Here is a 19999-nt window from a genome sequence, read left to right on the forward strand (position 1 = left end):
AGTTCTTTTATAAGATACTATATTTGTATATACTGTAATTTTATATATATTATTTTTAATATTTAATATTTTATATATTTTATAAGATACTATATTTTTAATATTTTATACTATATTACATAATATAGATACTATATTTATTTCCACTTATAAGATACTATATTTTTAAGAAGAAATTGCCTCTTATTATACATTTAAAAATTCTTTGTTGTATTATAATTCTAATACAGGCTTATCATAACTAGGGTCAAATAATAGAAGAGTTAAAAAAAATGTTAACGCTCCCCTCTCCACCAAATTCTATTCACTCATTCATTCATTCATTCATTCAGGTAATTAATTCACTCAGCATATATGTATGCATAATTTCTAGGTTCCTGGCACTGCCCTAGACAATAGGAATACAGTGGCAAACGACAAAATCCTTGACTTAATGGAAGTCACGTTCTTGGAATAGGGTGGCCAGGAGATGGAAACCACATAAGTAGATGTGTATTATGTTGGATAGTGATGTGTTATTGAGAAAGTGTAATCAGTGAAGCAGCGAAGGTGAGATTGACTTTATATGGAGTGGTCAGGGAGGACCTTTCTGTAGGAAGGGAGGGAGTGAAGTGAGCAAGCCATGTGTCTGTGTAAGGGAGGAGCTGGGGTCCAGTGAGGGTCAGCTGGAGAAGAGTGATAGGCAGATGAGGTCAGGTAGGTGACGTGGTTACAGGCTTTTGGAAGAGCTTTGGGTTTGCCATTGGAGAGTTTTGAGCGAAGGAGTGAAATGATGGGACTGATATTTTAAAAGATTGCTGTTGCACTGAGAATATATCTTGACATAGGAAACAAAGAACAGAGAGCTATCCAGAAGGCTATTGTAATAGACTCTCCAAGAGAAGTATAATGATGACTTGAACTAGGTTGGTGTCAAGGGAGGTGGTGAGAAATGATGGGACTCTGAACATGCTGACAGTGAAGCCAACAGGAGTTGCCAGGAGACTCAATCTAGGGTTCAGAAGAAGTTGGATACAGGTTCACTGTCCTCGTCTCCTTGGGTCACTGTCAGGACTACCAGAGACCAGGTGGTTTAAACAGCAAACATTTAGTTCTCACAGTTCTGGAGGCTGGAAAGTCTGAGATCAAGACACCAGCAGATTGGTGTGTGGTGAGAACTACTTCCTGGTTCAGAGACAGCCAGAGGGTTAAGAGAGGTCCCTGGGGTCTCTTTGACAAGGACACAAATCTCAGGAGGGCTCCACCCTGATGACCTAATCACCTCCCAGAGGCCCTACCTCCAAGTACATCACATTGGGGGTTAGGTTTCCACATAGGAATTTGGGGGGGACACAATCTATAGCAGTTACCATGTTTGATGAGTAAACTTCTGTCCCACAACACTATTCTGTTTTAATGTGATGTTTTTTTCTTCAGTTCATTTAATCCTAATTTTCTAGATGAACCTTGAGCTTTCAAGATAGCTCAGAGCCATTTGTTTTCTGTACTTTTTCCTTAGACTGGGCAGAGTTCTTAATACCCCTGAGGACAATACTGCCCTAAGCCCAGTCACATGTCCTACAAACTGGAATCTTTTTTTTTTTTTCCCCAGAAACTTCCTAACAATTTCCTCATGGAGAGTACATCACTCTTAAGTTTTCTTACAAGTCTTATATGGCCAGTGAATGGACACCCCTACTGGCTCCCTTTGCAGCCCTGTGTATTTAAATAGGCACTTCCCTTTTCCTACTCCCAAAAGGCTCTGTCAGCAGTGTCTCCAGCTTCATTTATTTCCTTATTCCTTGTGGGCATATCTGACAAGTAGCCTCCTGTTCTGTCTCGGTGCAAATATCCTATCTAAATTTTATAATTACCTTACAATTATTCCTATCCCGGCCAGGCATGATCCACGAGAATTTAGGACTGGATATTTTTCTTTTTCTTTTTTTTTTTTTAAAGATTTTATTTATTTATTTATTCATTCATTCATTCATTCATTCATCCATTCATGAAAGACACACACAGAGAGAGAAGCAGGGACATAAGCAGAGTGAGAAGCAGGCTCCATGCAGGAAGCCCAATGTGGGACTCAATCCCAGGACACTGGGATCATGCCCTGAGCCAAAGGCAGACTCTCAACCACTGAGCCACCCAGGGGTCCCTAGGACTGGATATTTTTCCACCACAGGCTGGATCTGACAACATGGTTTTTTTTTTTTTACATAAATTCTGAAATAATACCTTTTGTCCCACAGAACCAGAGAAGCCTAAACAAAATGTCAAATGCATGCTGTGTTTCCCCATGCCTGCCTCCTATGCTGGGAGCAGGAGGAGGCCGGGAGGAAATAATGAAGCCCAGCCCTGTGGTACCCGGTGTCTTTCTTATAATCAACTTTACCCCCTGACCACTCTTCAAGGTCTTGTGTTTTTTTTTTTTTGCAGTCCAGAGAGTGTTATCAGAAGATCTTAGAAATAAGCCCCAAGCTGCAAACCCAGGTGAAAGGTGAGGCTGTTCCTGCTGGTGTCCTTTTTTTTTTTTTTTTTTATAAATTAATTTTTATTGGTGTTCAATTTACCAACATACAGAATAACACCCAGTGCTCATCCCGTCAAGTGTCCCCATCCGTGCCCGTCACCCATTCACCCCCACCCCCCGCCCTCCTCCCCTTCCACCACCCCTAGTTCATTTCCCAGAGTTAGGAGTCTTTATGTTCTGTGTCCCTTTCTGATATCTCCCACACATTTCTTCTCCCTTCCCTTATATTCCCCTTCACTATTATTCGTATTCCCCAAATGAGTGAGAACATACACTGTTTGTCCTTCTCCGATTGACTTACTTCACTCAGCATAATACCCTCCAGTTCCATCCACGTTGAAGCAAATGGTGGGTATTTGTCGTTTCTAATGGCTGAGTAATATTCCTGCTGGTGTCCTTCATTTGAATCCCACTTTCACTTTGCACTCTGGCTCCACGGCGCCTCGTGTGCCTTCTCTGCACTTGGCCTCAAAGCCACATCAATCCCTCTCTGTTAGCAGGTGGCCCGCTCCTCTCTCCTCTCTGTTCTCCCACTCAGACCTTTGCCTTCCTCCTTTCTACACCTTCGTCCCTTAGAGCCTTCTAGGCAGAGCATAATGCTGTCCTTGAACCCCAGAGGTGGTTTAAAATTCTGGATCTAGACTGAACACCCTTCCTCAAATTTTCCCTGCTGAGGCCAGGTTTGAATGATTTTAATGCTTCATGCCTCTTGACCTCCCATCCTCAGAGGAGGTTACTCTTTGTGTTGATGTTGACTGTGAGGGTTTTGTTTGTTTCTCTTCTCTTCTTTCTTGTTTTATAGATTCTCTGAATCAAGTCAATCTCCAGGAGAAAGCAGACCTTCAAGAGAAGGAAGCCCAACGATTGCTGGATTCAGGAAAGCATGCAGCTGTGACAGTCAAGAATCTCCTGGAAACTCTTTGCAAGCCTGACCAGAACCCTTTGTTCTATGCAGGGGGGATTGAAATCCTGACTGAGATGATGAAGGATTGTAAGCCTGGGATGCATATGGCCTGGCCTTGTGAATATAGTCAGTGTAAAGGGACAGTAGAGAGGTCAGCCCAGATGAGGCAAAGAATCCCTATGTCCCTTCCTTCCACAAATAGTGAAGATCTACTATACTGTCAGGATGAAACAGGACACGTAAGATACATACCCGCACCCCAGCTAGAGCACACATGCACTCAGCACATATGCAGTAGACACCCCAAACACAATACAACACAAATAATACACACATACACACACACCACATATATATACCCCACACCACACATGATCATCTCTCCCACATGCCCCACACATTGTACACATACCCTCACACCTTTTGGGTTTCCATGCGTACCCCATGTATGCCCCAAATGCCACATACCACCCTCACAAATCTGCCCCCAACCATAGGGGGGTGGAAGACAGAGTTTTGTACGATAAACTATAAAGTTCACTCCAGTTACATTTAATGGCTTTTTAGAGCCTGTAAGTAGTCTCAGAGCAAACATCAGCTCCCCTGCTAGTGAGAGCCGTTACTGTTCTCTCTTACCGGTTCTTGTAAACATTGCTATCAGGGCTTAAACCGCTTTTTTACTCAGTGACAGGATGCTGTTTGTACAAAGAGATGGGCTCTCTGACCTCCCTTCAGTGCACGATGAAGGCACTCAGATATCCCCTTCAATTGTTTCTTGGAGATTATAGGTTCCTCTCCAGAGCCTAGAAACAGCTTCAAAATAAATATTTAAGAACAGATGGATATGCTAGTTCTTCCCAGAGGTTAAGCAGCTCCTGGAGACTCTCTGAAGATTACAAAACAATGAGTTGTCATATAACCCACAAGGCCCCCCCAGGCTCAGCTTCCCTTCTCTAGACAGGATGTTCCTCTCTTGGGGGCAATAAGTGGCCTGTGACAGCTGCAGGTTTCAGAACGTAGAGGTATTTGTTTCTGCCCAATCTGTTAATCGGTGACCTTGACATTCCATATTGGGTTTCTCACCATCAGCTGGCTCTGTTAATGGCTAGACAGCAACCAGACTGTTCAGGACTCTGAGGCAGGTTTTTATGATTTCTTCCCAGGCACAGAACAGACTTTATTCAGAACACACAACGGATTCAGTATCATCAGTGAGAATGAGGTCGTAAGAAGGTAGGGTGTTTGTAGAGAGAGCCAACAGTAAAGTAAAGCAAGGAGGGATGACCAATTTCTCGTGACATCCCTGATGACGCGGGCAGTGGCTTCCCTGGGTGGGCCTGGCCGGGTGCAGGGCCGTGTACCCCGGGTAGTCTGAGTGAGGCCACAGGTAGCAACCGCAGAGAGAAAAGGTCAGCGGTGCTTCCAGGGCTCCTCCAGGCCCTGCAGAGCCAGAGGAGTGACCGTGTGTTCTGCTTTCCCACAGTTTTGGTGAGATTGCCATTTGTTCTTAGAATTTGCTGATAACAGCAATAAATGAGATCTACTGGGTCCTGGCTGATCCCAAGATTTCTGATTTTATCTGAAGAGAGACCCATATGGAAGGAAAGGAGGTGGTTTACTACATTTGTTTTTATTTTATTTTTGTATTTCAGTTGTTTGAGTGCAGCTCCTCAGGTTAGAAGGACAGTGACACGGGCCGGGGTCACCAGGAGCCCAGGAGCTGAGGCTGCTGGCCTGCCACAGTTCATCGGTCACCGCGTGGCTGTGGCCCAGGGCCCTGGCTCAGCAGCCCCGTCCGTGCAGCCCCAACTCCTCGGCCTGTCCCTGTCCCAGGGGTCCCAGTCCAGTGCTGGCCAGCCCACCGTCCTGATGACCTGCAGCTCTGAGTTATAATGTTACTTTCTTCAACCAGCATTTGAGGAGCTAAAGCCAACCAAACAGAAGATCAAGACTGCTTCCCAGTCTTACTGTTGCTGTCCTTTGTTCTAGGTGCTTTTCCACGGCAGGAAAAGATGTGGTGGGAGAGACGGTGTGCGTGTCTGTCCTCAGGCTCTGGCAGGCGGTGTGCAGCGGGAACGGTGAGCCTGGGTCATCCCTGTTGGTCCTTGTTAACATGCTCTCTGTTGATGCAGCACTCGGGGCCCAGGCGTGACTGTTTCCCCTCAGGCCAGGCCCGAGGGAGCCAGACCTTCCCCTGCCAGCCCTGCAGTCCTCTCTCTGCCACCCCTGCAGTCACCTTGATGGTGGACAGAGTCACCGGCAGCATAACGGGCGTTCTCACCACCTGCCGCTCTACAGACCCGTGACTTCTGCTCGCACCTCGGCAGTGCAGTGGACAGACCTGTTCCTTTCCTGTCCACCTAAAATATTGTTGCTTTTTGCTGACCACAGTACCCCCAGCGTCGCGAGATTTGCCCTGGTCCCTGATAGTATGACACCGATCAGTGTAATACTAGGCCAGCGGACGCTATAGGACTTTTGTCCACCTTGTTAACACATTTATCTTCTTACCTCTTGGCATTTTGGGGGTTTGCTACATTTTTGCACAATCTCTCTTACCCCTTTTGTAAAGCAGTGAATGTAAATGAAAATTGTATTTCCCTCATTTTTTAAAAAATTATTTTATTATTTTTTATTTTTTAAAATTTATTTTATTTAAATTCAATTTGCCAACCTATAGTGTAACACCGAGTGCTCTACCTCATTTTTAAAAAGCCGTGTTTTCATAGGGAATGACCCGAGCTTGGATTGCAGACACTGAGCATGGGAATGATGCCGTTTGTGTCTCCTTTTCACAGGGCTCCTGTGGGAAACCAGCTACAGAGCTTGTGGGGGGCAATTTGTAAATTCCCAGGCTGAGTATGAGCTAATACAGTAGAGTGAAGGAGTCACCCTAAGTTGTAGAGGACTAGCAAAGCAGGGGGACCCCTTGTGAAGGGAATTATGCCTGGACGAGTACCATCACCAAGGTGCCCTGCTGCTCCGTGGGTTTCTACACTGGCCCGGGGGGTGGTCTCGCACATCCCCCACACCAGGGTGAGGGAAGCAGGGCTTGGTGACCCTGTTTTACTCAGGGTGAACCAGACACAGCCCTCCCTCCCTCAAGCCCTGATTTCCTCAGCCTGCGCTGACCTCAGTTTCTGTAAACTTTGGGGTCGCGTTTTTCTTTAACAGCAGAATAAATGTGGTTTGTTTGTAGAGCCTGTGACGCACCTGCTCTGGAAGATCCATGAAATCTGTATATATCCAACTCAGTAAATACAAACACGTTTTTCAAAATGACGAGGGGATGGATGCTTATAAAGTTACAGATGCAGGGCATCTGATGGCTCAGCATTTTAGTGCTGCCTTCAGCCCAGGGTGTGATCCTGGAGACCCAGGATCGAGTCCCATGTCGGGCTCCCTGCATGGAGCCTGCTTCTCCCTCTGCCTGTGTCTCTGCCTCTCTCTCTCTCAATCTCTCTCTCTCTCTCATAAATAAATAAAATCTTAAAAAAAAAAGTTACAGATGCAGAACTACATCCATGATATGCTGTTAAGTAGGAGAGAGAGGCCAATGAGAGGGCAGAGTGGATCGTACTTTTTTTTTTTTTAAGATTTTATTTGTTAGAGAGAGAGAGAGACAGATCAGGAGCATGAGCAGAGGGAGAGGGAGAAGCAGACTCCCTGCTGAGCAGAGAGCCTGATGTGGGGCTGGATCCGAGGACCCTGAGATCATGATCGAGCCCAAGGCAGACGCTTAACCTCCTGAGCCACCCAGGCACCGGGTGGATCATATTTTTAACATTATTCACAGGAGAGGCATGGATAGCTCCTTTAAGGAATGAGCTTACCTGGAGGGGCCACGAGAGGAGGGGACGTTCACTGTCAGCTTTATGCTGCTGTACTATTTGGATTGTTTACAACAAGCTCCTTTTCCAACAAAGAAGAAAACCTATTGGCTACACCAACGCCGCTCTCTTTCATGGCTGAGCCTCCTGCCCCAGCCCATCTCTCTGCATCCTCTCAAACACATTTGGGCACCTGGTTAGTCAATGAACCAGGTGAGAGCGAACAGAGCTGGTGCCACTACCTTGGAAGTAGCCTACATCTAGGAAGGGGGGATGCTCCATTAGTGCACGTTCTCACGTGATTTCTAGTTTTCTAGAAAGAACTCAAGTGGTTGCTCTGGCCAGTGTATGAAAATAGATGATCCACAAGTGTCCACAGTTCAGCTGATTTCGGTCCCTTCACAATCCCACACACCTTTGACAAAGTTGATGCCACTTGGTCCCCATGTGTACCAGCCCCTGTTCCCAGCGCCATCCTCCACTCACTCACTGAACCCTGCTCACCACGTGGCTACATGAGCCGCCTTCCCCATTTCACTCAGAAGGAAGCCAGGAGTTCATGACTCAGCCGCGACCATCCACCCGGTCGTCAGGACCCAGCAACCCGCTCCTAGAGCTCATGCTCAGACACTTTCTTACTCTGCCTCTCAAACAAGGAGAGAAGAGTTGGATTTCCCATAGGGCTCGTGGGAGACAAGAGGTTTAGCCACTGTTGCGTGCTCAAGGCACTCATCCCCTGTCTTGCAGAGGAGAACCAGCGCCTGCTGCTCCTGTGTCCCAACCTGGGCAGGCTGCTGCCCTCCTTGCTGGCCACCAAGCTGCTGACCGTCCGCCAGCAGAGCTTTGCCCTGCTGCTGCAGCTCACCCAGACGGACTATGGACGGAGCCTGGTCATCAGCCACCTTGACCTGACCCGGTAGGACTCTGCTGGTGGGATCTTCTCCAGGGCTTCTTGGAGCACCCCCTGCTAAGTTAAGATTTGCCCGTACCCCTTCCCACACCTCGGACAGGAGACCTCGGACAGGAGAGGCGCTGTCAGGCTTTATAAAGGGTCAAAACCAGAAAGAGCCTTTGGAAGGAGGAGCACGCCTTCTGGAGGACCTCTGGGATGAACTCCTGGCTGAACTTGATACCTGAGGGCAGTTTCACTTCTCTGACCTGTTTCCACCTCACAGATACTACAGATGGTATAAATGGCAGCCCTACCAAAACCAGACTGGGAATCCGGCTTCAAAATAGGTCATTTGCTCCTGCCTCTTTAGCCTCTGTGCTGGCTCTACCCTCTTTCTGCTCAAAGTTTTCTTCTTTCCTTCCTGGTTGAGGTGACACTCCCTGCTTTGGCATATTCGTAAAGCCAGGCAGAGTACAAATAAATAAAACACATCTGGGATGCTCTTGCATGTAGGTCTTTCCGAGGCTTACAGCCAAGGAAACAGAACATGCCTTTTCTTCTGAATAGACTTTATGAAAAATTTACCAAACCCCAGTGATTCCTTCCAGTGCTTTTTCAGGTGAAACATTATTAGTTTCCATATGTGAAAATACCAGTTTTTATATCAAAAGAGCTGCATGTTGGCAGTTTCGGTGGTTCAACGCAGTAAAAGTAGTAGCAGTGATCACAGCTTGCTTTATACGTGTTTCGTACACAACCTAAAAACAGAAGTTGGCTTCTGATTCTTCCACCATTACCTCACTTGATCTCCTCCCAGCCTGCGAAGAGGCAAGATAAGTGTCATGACCCCATTTCACAGATGGAGCAGGAGAAGCTGCAGCACTTAACCAGAGCATCTCACCCCACTGTCCCCCAGGCCCTGAAGGCCAGCTCCTGCTTCTGTTCCCAGTAAGAAAAGCAGCCAAATCTGAGATCCTGTTAGATATTTCCTGACCAAGCGGAGGCCTCCGGCACCCATCCCACATCGGGGGGGGGGGGGTGTCCATCATGCTCAGGATGGGGTGTCTGCTGTGGCCCTCACATTCTCAGCCCTGCCACGGCCCCTGTGGCTCACAAACAGGCTTGGCAACCCCCCGAAGCTCAGCCCCCATAAGCAGATGGGTTGTTAGAGTTAAATCCTCAAAAGCACATTTCACATTTCAGATGACTGCCATCACTTCCTCGATGCCTTCCTCGTGGTTTTTCACTTGGTTTTGGTCTCTCTGAGTAAATGTAGCTATATCTGTCCTCAGCTGCCTCCACCCCCACCCCCCACCCCCAATCCTGACTGTCTTTGAATTGCTTGAGCTTTAATTTGAATTTTTCCAGAGTGTTGGAGAGTGGCATTTATGAGCATCATATGCAGCCCCACCTCTTGTCTCCAGACTGTCAGAGACACCTCAGCTGATTCCCTTCGTGCCCACTGTTCTCATTAATGTCCATCTCAGCTTAAACCAGAAAGAGGTAGAATGTGTTCTCTGAAGTGAAGGGAGATGGTTTGGACAAGAGAGGCACATGTGTCACATGCCTCTTAAAATGCTTTTCCCCTTATGAGAAGTCGAAGGGACAAATGTGTACTGACAGGAACCAAGCGACAGTCAATATCACTTTCTGGAAAGTGCTGGGTTTTTTGATTCAAGCAGCCATGAGCCCAAATCCTCTGCTTGCTTCCTATGTACATGGCTCAGGAAAGCCGCTAACCTTGATGAGCTCCGGTGTCTCATCTGTATCACAGACTCTTGATGAAGCTTAGAAGAAGTGAAACGTGTGTGCCGATTACATGTTTTCTGTTAGATTTTACAGAACACTTGATCAGGAAGAGCTGGTCTTGCTTGTCTCACATAACTTTAAAAAAGACTACAGTTGACCACAGCTAGTTCAGGGGCTTAAAGATATCGGGGTCAAGGTCTCTGTCCCTCTCTTGATCGTCCCCTCATGGTCTCACAAGGCTGCTGCAGCTCCATGTATCACCTCCCTCTTTCAGACATCAGCTGGATCTGTCCCTCTTATCAAGAGAAGCTACTGCTTATTTCTGTTTGGTCAAGATTGTGTCACATGCCACCCCTGGTGAGGAAAGTGGTTCCAGCTTCTGTTGTAGAGTCAGGTGGGATAAAAGGGGACTGGCTATGTGTCTGTGGGATTGGCCAGCAAACAGCGTCTGACACGTGGTGTCGACTCAGTAACTTTTATAATCGTTTTCATTTTCTATCTTCAGGGTCTATTGCTCAGAGTTCTAAACTGAGGTGGAAGTTCATATGTTGGGTCACTAGAGCATTTTCTGACCTGTGGTCCATCTACAGGGACAGCTGTTTGTCAGCAGAGCAGAAAATTTGCCATCGAGAAAGGAAACAAGAGGGAGTAGAAAGGGACACCCTGTCCCTCTTTGGGTAATAACTCCAGTTAGAATGTGTGCTTTTCCACATGGAGAGGAAGCTTTGTTGTTCATGTCTCGTAAGACAAAAATCAAGATGATCTAAGACTGCCAGCTCCTCTTCTGTACATTTCTGGTTCATTAGAGTTCATCTTCAAGAAAACAGATTGAATTGGTAAAGGAAGAATCTGAAGTAATAGCAAAATACATGATTTCTGGTGACAGGGACAGTAGAACACACCTCTAAGGAACTGGGGGTTTGCAGAAGCTTGGAGTTACCCAGGACCACAGAAACTGTCCAGCTCTGCCCCCCCCCCCAGTGCCTATGTCCCCTTGGGGGTACCCTACTATGGCCTGGGCACAATGCCCTCCAGGGAAGATTCCAGCATTATCATTTTTCTACGTTTGATTACAATAGACACTATAACAGCTAATAGACTGTGACCCTATTCCCAGCCAGTGAAAGGATGCAGGTCTTACCTCCCAGGGCAGCTCATCCTGTCCTGGGCAAGTTCTGATTGATAGAAAGTTATATCTTTACACCAGACACGAATTGTATGCCCCATTCTATGCTTCCTATGTGGAGGCTTTGCTTCAGTCTCTTGAAGGCCTCCGGAATACGTCAGAGCTCGCACGTTCCCGTGCTAGCAGCATCTGAAGATCCTCATCTTTTCCAGGTTAAGCATCCGGGTTTCCTGGACCATTCTTCAGATGATTTGACCTCCAGACCCCTCCCAGAACAAGCTGCCAAATAAATCTAGTAGCATAGATGTGAGTGACTGGAGTCCACTCCTAAACTGCCAATCTGATGGTCCCTTCCCTGTCTCTGTTGTTAGCTGCCCAGTGGCATTGGGTCCTGTGGATCGCTGCCAGTCTTCATGAAACTCCACAGTGTGGCTGTCAGGACACTGACCCTCCTGGACCTCCTCCTACCCTAGGCCCTTCCTTCTTGGCTTCCTTTGCAAACTCCCCTTATGCTGTCACCCTTCCAAGTCCAGGATCCTACTCCTGAACATCTTCTCATCCATGGTTTTAATGATCATGTGGAAGTCCCTCTCTTGAGTGGTAGAAGAAAACTTCCCCTGCTATTGGACATGTCCATCTCAATGTCACAAGCATCACTAACTTAAACCACAGGTGGTTCTTCAAACCAGACCCTTTGCCTGAACTTCTTGCCTTCGTGGGTAGTACTTCCATCCCTCGAGTTGCATACGCCAGAATCCTGAGGGCTTCTCTGGGTGGGCCCCTACATCTGTAGGAAGAGGGTATATTGTCACCTCTCCCTTCTTAGGTTCTGGATCCCCTTCCTTATGGCTCTCCTCAGGCATCTGTGACCACCCCTTCCAGGCCTCCACAGGGGCCTCTCTCTTCCCAACTGTGTGTGTCTCACTCCACCCCTGCCTCAGCGAGTCACTCCATCTTTATTGTCTGGACCATCCCATTTCTTCCCCAGTTGGATTCCCTGCCTCTTGTACTTCTACTTCAATGTAGCCTCCACCATCCCACCAAAGGGATTTGTCTACCATCTACATCCTTTCTGTGATTTTCCTACTTCAAACTCCAAAATAACTCTCTACTGCCTATAGCACTAATTCTCCAACACTGAGAAATCCAGGGCCTAGGAATTACCTGGTGAGGTCACTAAAATGCAGCCTCTGCCAAAAACTGGGGCACCCTAGAAGCTGCTTCCCCCTACATACACCACCACACTTGGGAAAACAGGCATGTGGGGTGAAGTACAATTTTCCAGCAGGCCATAGAAGGTCTAGCACCCTCCCCTTGCTGCACACTGTCCTCTCCTCAAGACCTGAGCAGTAGGTCTAAGGAACTGCTAGCCGTCCCCAAGTGTGCCCCAGCTATTTTATGCCTCCTCATCTTTGTGAATGCTGTGTACTCTGTTTGAGGGGCTCTGCTCCTGCCCCCATGTTGCCCGACACTGGCCTGCAAGCTCCTTGGAGCTGAGGGAGACATTGTCCTGTTTCATTGCTGTGGCCCCAGAATCCACCACGTTGCCTGGCACTTAGTAAATACTGTTGCTTGAATGAACAAACAAAAGTGAACACTGTACTTTCAAGTGACAGCTAACGTGTCATCCACTTTTTAAAGCCTTCTTTATCTCCGTCCTCCCATACCTGACACCAGGTAGACATTGTGCACACTTGACATGCATCCATTTCTAACATACCACCTAACACGTGTGTCACTGTAGGGGACCAGGAGCCTAGTACTGTACCCCTGTACCAAGCACAGCACTCAGCACACTGTAGGTGCTTGGTACAGGTTGGCTGGACAGACAAATGATGCCAGTCAGTCTGTTAGGGTAGCCTAAGATTGCATTAGCTTTTTTGGGCAACTGTTTGCTCATACTAGGTCTGCAATTGGCTGAAAACCCTTAAATCTTTTCCATAGGAACAAGGTATAAACTAGGTCTCCCAATTTTATTGTTTATATAGAACTTCCAGCTGTAAGTGGAGGACTTTGAATTTAACCCTATTAAATTTCATCTGACATATTCGGCAGCCTGTCAAAATCTTGTTAAAACCGTATTCCATCCTCCCCTCATTAGGGGGCCCTCTCTCCCACTATAGTCATCAGCAGATTAGTAAGCATGCCACTTAGATGTCACTTATGTGATTGAACTTGGCTGAGCCAGTCACATGGCAGAGGCACTAGAGATTCCTTCCTACTTGACATCTGATAGTCAATGAACTTTGGTTAAAACTGTTCTACCCTCTGGGAATTAACATTGAGTGGCAGAGTCATCCCCACAGGAGGTTGTCTCTGTCTCTGGGGTGGGCAGGGAGATGGGCTTCCTAGGAGGACAGAGCAAGGCCACCCTTTCAGCTTCTTTGACCCAGATGCAGATTCTTTCCCGGTGTCTTTGCAAGGTCTCTTTGTCGGGATGCTGTCAGCTGGAGGACAGCCCACTCTGAGGTTGTTGTGGATTTTTGCAGATTGTTGGAAGCCCTGGTGTCATTTCTTGATTTCTCAGATAAGGAGGCCAACTCAGCTATGGCACTGCTCACAGACTTGGCTCTGGATGAAAGGTAATTTTTATTTCCAGAAATTGACATTTCTTCTTCAACCTTGGTTAAACTGTCTGATCTTTAAAAATGTGCAGTATGCAGGGAGGCTTGGCCAACAGAGCATCACAAGATTCAGAGTAGGAGGGCTGACACCTTCCAAGCAGGGGGCTGGAATTGGCCACTCCAGTCCCTCTGTGTGCATGCAGGGGGACCCAGTCCTTGATGGGTTTGGAAGCAGCAGCAGACTTAAAACAGTACCTCACACAGTTGAACAAGCTTCCTGTGTATTGGAGAAGCTTCTTTCCCTTAATCAGTGCCTAATGGGACTGCCTGGAAAATGTGTATTGAATGAATGTGAGAGAGAAGGCACAGTAGAAGGTAGCCTCCTTTTGGGTTACCAGTGACATCGTGGGTAAGCTTCCCTTATCTCCACTTAGCTGCTGCAGAAGACAGCAAAGGTCTTAGATTTTCATAATTCTTGAGGTTTTTTTTTTTTTTTAAGTGCATCTGTTGTCTGCTTTTTAAATTTCCTCACGAACTTTAGGGTGTCTTGCTTAGAAATGGTCATATAATGAGAAAGAGCTGTTTGTGCCCGTAGGCCATTGGCATGGGCTGGGAACAGGTAAAAGCCACTCTTGTACATGCAGATGTGTATGCATCTGGGCCTTCCTCATGACTGTGTTCAGTAAACTTGCTTGCACCATGTTTCCTGTTTGCACGACACACGACACACAGGCTTGGAGCAAGGGGAGGGCAGGGGTGGTGGTAAGTCCACTTGGCAGAAATCTAGGGCTTCTGCAACTTCTGCATTGAGAAAGCTGCCATCTGAGATCTGTTGTTTAACATCAAAGGCAATTCTCTAGATTTAGAAAAATTAAAGCCATGCGAATACCCAGTGACATTTTTTTTGTTTGAGAATAAATCATCCATGCATGCTGCAAATCACATGGGCCCAGAGTTTGTGACAGTCTGCTCCATTATCCAAAACACTGTATCTGTGTTATAGTTTGTACGGTGTAGAAATAAATCACGGGGATGTTTTCTCAACAGATTCCGAGTTTGGTTCCAGGCCAACCTTCCAGGTGTGCTCCCAACGCTCACAGGTGTTCTGGTGAGCAAGCCCCTTGTTTTGATCACCTGTGACAGGCATTCTCAGGCTCGTGAGCAGAGCCATTTAAACACAGTTTACACTCTAGAGCTCCTGTCGTCTCTCAGGTTGATTAATCGTTTACTCACAGCTGGAATCTACACAATTCTCAGTTATTAAAACAACTGCAGTTGGGACAGGTGGAGATGGCATATAGAGGGGGCCAGGTACAGGGAGACAAAGGCAGAAGTGGACTGCATCTTAGGTGAAGGTGGAGACAAGGGGTCAGTCCCCATCTGTCCCCTTCTGGCCCTAAGCCTCATCATAAGGACTGCAGGCAGCTCTGTCCCCTCAATGGCAGTCATTCCCATCAGGAAGGCAAGTGGTAATTTGAGCTGATGAAGCAGAAAATAGCAGGATAGGCTTCTCCTAGGAGAGCATGTTGGGATGGGGACCTGTCCCCAGGGAGCCATAGAGGTCTCAGGGTCTCAGTTGTTACTGGGGATTTAGTGGCACCGTCACACAGTGTCCATCTGTGGACCTGGGTGCATATCCACACATGTGGAAATGGGAGCTCTGAGAAGGGACAAGACTTGTGCAAGTTCTCCCAGCTGCTTGGAAGCCCTAGGCCCCCCTATTCCAGACTAAAGCGCTTTGGGGTTTGCCCCTCTGTGTGCCTCCATCCTGGTGCCAGTGTGGGCCCGTGGATGCCCCTGGTTTTGACATTACACTCTCGGGTTCCCAAGGATTCTCGTGAGTGAGGGACGCCTCTAGAGATGGCCCCAGCATCGTTTGCCTGCTCTCTACAGACTTTCTTTCTCTTGACTCACTTTCAGGAGAGAGATCCCATGGTAACCAGCCCCTCCGCGCTCTGCCGGTGCATTGCCCTCATGGGGAACCTCAGTGCTGAGGCTGCCGTCCGGAGACAGATGTTTGCTTCTGAAGAGTTCAGGGAGGCCTGCTTGGGCCTCATGGTATTGTAACTTCTCTAGTCAGAATTATTTTTTCCCTGCTTTGGGAGCATTGGCTTCCTGTTGATTATCTGGATTTTCCACAAATCCTGTTTGAGGGTACAGGAGCCAGTGGATTATCCCTTCTATAACCAGAGATGTTATGGGTGGCCGGCCTTACAGAGCCCTCTGGGTCAAGCCTTAGTCACGCTGAAGAGGTTTGAAGGATTTTCTGGTGGAGTTGGCTTTATTCCCCATATCAGCAGCTCACTCAGTCTAAACACAGGACTGGGTCGAGCCAGAGTCACATTGCACGGGCACTGGACACTCCCTGCAATCCATGGAACCGGTCTCTGATCTTCCAACCTCACCTAGGTTCATGACATTGACAATTCAGGGAGTATAAGTGATGCTGGGGCCATTGTCAAGGAGATGAAATGGCCATGAAAAGCTGCAGGGCAGAAGGTCATTGATTGCTTTGTTCCTAAAGGCCAGATGTGAAGAAGACATGGACTTTTTCAGAGAAGTCATGTACACACTCCTAGGACTTGTGATGAACTTGTGTCTTCAGTCCCCCTTCGTCTATGAGGTACGACCTTCTTTCCTCCCTGCTGGGAGCCCTGGAACATCCCAAGCCCAAGTTCATGCCATTGCTAGAACTGCTCTCATTCCCACCAAGAGAGTAGCCTGGGGATTCAAACCCTGGCAGCAGGAATGGGGAATGCTGGACAGATGCTCTGTCACTTTGCTCCTCTGAGAGACAAATGAGTCAGTCAGGTGTTCATCCAGAAAATGGACTGCGTGTTCACAAGGTGCTAAGCACAGTGCTAGGTTCTGCTTTTACAAAGCCAAATAAAATGTGGTCTCTGCTCTCAAGGTATTGCCCTGTAGTTAGGGAAATGGCAGCGGGAAGAAGTAAGAGTCACACAAGAAGGGGTCGTGAGGGAAATATGGACAGAGCATGGCAGTGCTGAAGAGGAGAAGTCAGTTATGCTTGTTGAGAAGAAGCTCCTTGGAGGATTCAGATTAACAGGCCATTCACACCTCCTCCTTCTCTCTCCCTGTCACAGCAGGTTTGGGCTGTGGAGGTGAGCAGGAAGTGCATGTTTCTACTGAACAGCCAAGATGGAGGGATCCTGACGGTAAGTGTCTCCTAGGGAAATCCAGAAATAGCTTCCTTTGTTGTTACTGGGGATTTAGTGGCACCCTCACACAGTGTCCATCTGTGGACCCCCTAAAGTCCATGGACCTAAGTTAAGAATCCTTTTTCTGTGTAGTTTGCAACTTCACAACTTATACAATGTAATTTATCTGATTTGTCCTATTCCAAGATATCCTGGTACAAATTGGACAGGCCACAAGATTTTATTTAGAATCTCTTTTTCCATAGTCAAGAAAGCCAGGCCCATATTTTGAAGCCCATTTCCTGGAGGTTGTTTATGCATAATAGTTTTAGCCCCCTTAGAGATATATGCCCCCTTAGACAGATAAGCCATCTCAGGGAAAGGCCATTTCCCCGGCCATTCGTTTGGCTTTCTCGTTTCTGTTTCTGACATTTGGATAAGAAAACTGAGAAGAACCTGTGGTTAACACAGAGCATCAGGAGAACATCAGTATGATTCACCAGAACATTTGCTGCCATCCTAGAATGTATTCTTTACTCACATAAGTAATCACCCCAACTTTTCCAACTATGGCGTCAGGGCCCTGGCTGCTAGAGAAACAACTAGGGCATATCAAGCAGGTCTGGGAAGCCAGCCCTTCAAGGTACACAGACTGGACATGGGGTCCAGGATCATAACAAAAGTTCTGAACCGATCCGATGAATCCTGTTTGGGGCTGGCTTGCCTACAACTTTCCCAAAGTGAATTCAGACATGATGGGATGGAGGTTTTTAATGTGAACTCCAGGAATGTGTGGTAGGTCTCCAGGTTCCCCAAAGCCCCTGAAATTGTATAGAGAATCTTGAGTGTATGTGCATTTTTGTAGGAGAGGCATCATGGCTTTCATCAGATCCTCAAAAAAAAGTCCATGCCCCCAAAAGTGTCACCACTGTTCTCGGGTGCTTGGGCTTTTCTGAACTGTTTAGACCAGAGTGCAGTCTATGGTGGTTCTGAGCTAACCCTTCACGTACTCTCCTGGCCGGATTTTCCCAGGATTCTGTACCTCTCTCCAGGGCTGACCAGCTTATGCAGCAGAGCAGCAGCTTCACCAGGGGAAGGTGGTCCTTTGGTAGAGTGCTCCCCCCACTGCCTTGGGCCTAAAAAGAGATCCATGGGGTCAACTATAACAGTACCGTAGCACCTGCAGGGAGCAGCTGAGAGAAACAAAACTGATACAACTGATAATATGACAATACACACATTTATCCTTTCTCCATAGGAAACCTCATTAAAATCAGACCAAAAGCAATAGGGGGAAAAAAAAAAGTTAGAAATCCACATCGAGAAAACAGACAGGCAGGAGGTCACCAGTCAGTTTTTCAATCATTGTAACCTATTTATGGAAGGTGGAGAATAACTGCAAAAGTCTTAATTCATGAGGCAGGGCGAAGAAACAGTGCAGACTACAGATACAGGGGAAACAGGTCTGCCTTGTGGGACTCTGGAGAAAATGGAGACTCCAGAACAGCATGTAGGACACAGGGCATGAGTAAGAGATAGGGGACTGCCTGTGGCAGCCAGGCATCTATCCCTCAGGTGGAAAAGTAGAGCTTTTATTCTTTTGAGGAACTGAAAGACCAGAGAAAAATGTTTTTGCTTTCTAGCGTTTCTAGTGTTTCCTCCTCTCCACTGTTTGTCAGTGAACAAACTCCCTATAAACTCAGCATGCCCAAATGTATTTGTACGGCTTTTTTGTAAATGTGCCCACAAATGGACAGCTAGGTCGCTGGACATCTCCGGAAAGCCACACACAGAAATAGAAAAACCAAGATTAACAGAAAAATCAACTCAAAAGAAATAGAGATGATACAGGAAACAGAAGAAAAATAGCGTCTGCGTCCTCGGAAAGTTTCAAGATAGTCTTCTATCTACAAGACAGTAACAGCTAGCTATTTTTTAAAAAAGGAGAAAACAGAAATAGAACTGGGAAATCATAAGTAGAGTCTTCCAGAAAGTAGAACAAACAGACAAAGGTTCAGACAAGATGAAGGAAAAGCTACGAGACCATGAGGGTCGATCCAAGAAGTCTGCCATCTGGTGAAGAGCCTGCAGAGTGCTGCGGGGTGTCCAGGACGTTCTTTGCCAGAGCTGAACTGGTTGGTTCTACGCAGAGCTGAAACGAGCCAGGCCTCGGTGTGCCAGGGGGCTGTGTTTCCAGGCCTTGGAGTCGCAGCTATAAAACGAATTACTTACGTCTTTGGCCACTCTGTATTTGTAAAACCAAGGCGTGTGTTTTGCTCCCCATACTAATGATTGTTTTTGCCTCCCCAAGCTACTTGCTCACTTTTCAAGGTCATCAGCATTTCTGAACAGAATAGTGAATCATCTTTCCTTTCTGCCTCACTCAGAGAGCTGCTGGCGTCCTCAGCCGCACCCTTTCTTCCTCCCGGAAGATGGTTGAGGAGGCCCTGAGAGCTGGAGTGGTGAAGAAGATGATTAAGTTCCTGAAGGTAGAGTGAGCAACTTGGGTAAAAGCGCTTGAATCCCCAGGAGCATCAGAGACTGTCCAGGGGACAGAATTAAGGCGGCTGTGTTCAGTTAGGGGCCGCCATTGCACCCCTGCCCGATGTCACACTTCTCAACGTAGGATTTCTTCCACCTGTCACCCAGACAGCACTCTGAACATCAACCTAAGAGTTTTGAACATATAAGTCCATTAGAAGCACCCATAAAAATTGCTTACCAGGCAAGCCTCACTTAAAATGTATGACCTCTTTCCCTGCAAAAGGACAGAGTGGCTTTCCATAAGGTCCCACACACCCCTTATTTTGCACATGTTCTGCTCACCATACTTTCTCTGGCTACCTGGAGAGCGCTGGCTGTAGCTCCCTTTATGAGATACAGACGGTGCAGTGCTACTGTGTGCATAAGGGAAGTTCCCCTGATCTGAGCAAATCAGTGCAACAGTTGAGTGGACTCACTGGAAGGACCAGGTGAGTAATGGCTGCCAGCCATGGCCCGTGGCTGTACTGCCCTTGCCCAGCATGCTTCGCACCCATCTTACTGTGATGACCTCGTGGCAGGCCCTCTCCTAAAACCCCAGGCTGAGCAGGGCCAGGAGGCGTCCTATCATGGGGCAGTATTGCTGGGGCAGGGCATCACTGGGGGAGCAGGGGGCAGGCTTTAGGTGGATAATGGCCGTCACTCACTCCATGCAGCTCTTGCACACCCGCTGGAGCCTGTTGATCGCATGCACACACATGTGCATGATGCGTGTAAGAT

General features: G+C 47.4%; 1 protein-coding gene across 1 annotated transcript in view; it reads left to right on the top strand.

The window, feature by feature from the left end:
- Window positions 1–19999, top strand: part of TTC12 (tetratricopeptide repeat domain 12) — a 46367-nt gene that overhangs the window by 23048 nt on the left and 3320 nt on the right. Inside the window, exons 9-19 of the mRNA XM_055304597.1 lie at window positions 2422–2482; window positions 3318–3506; window positions 4583–4652; window positions 5409–5497; window positions 7997–8165; window positions 13506–13598; window positions 14628–14688; window positions 15501–15638; window positions 16105–16203; window positions 16685–16756; window positions 19126–19227. Coding sequence (XP_055160572.1) covers window positions 2422–2482; window positions 3318–3506; window positions 4583–4652; window positions 5409–5497; window positions 7997–8165; window positions 13506–13598; window positions 14628–14688; window positions 15501–15638; window positions 16105–16203; window positions 16685–16756; window positions 19126–19227 — 1143 coding nt within the window. The remainder of the gene's footprint in view (window positions 1–2421; window positions 2483–3317; window positions 3507–4582; window positions 4653–5408; window positions 5498–7996; window positions 8166–13505; window positions 13599–14627; window positions 14689–15500; window positions 15639–16104; window positions 16204–16684; window positions 16757–19125; window positions 19228–19999) is intronic.

Source organism: Nyctereutes procyonoides, unplaced genomic scaffold (assembly GCF_905146905.1).
Source record: "Nyctereutes procyonoides isolate TBG_1078 unplaced genomic scaffold, NYPRO_anot_genome, whole genome shotgun sequence".
In the NCBI taxonomy this organism is placed as follows: Eukaryota; Metazoa; Chordata; class Mammalia; order Carnivora; family Canidae; genus Nyctereutes; species Nyctereutes procyonoides.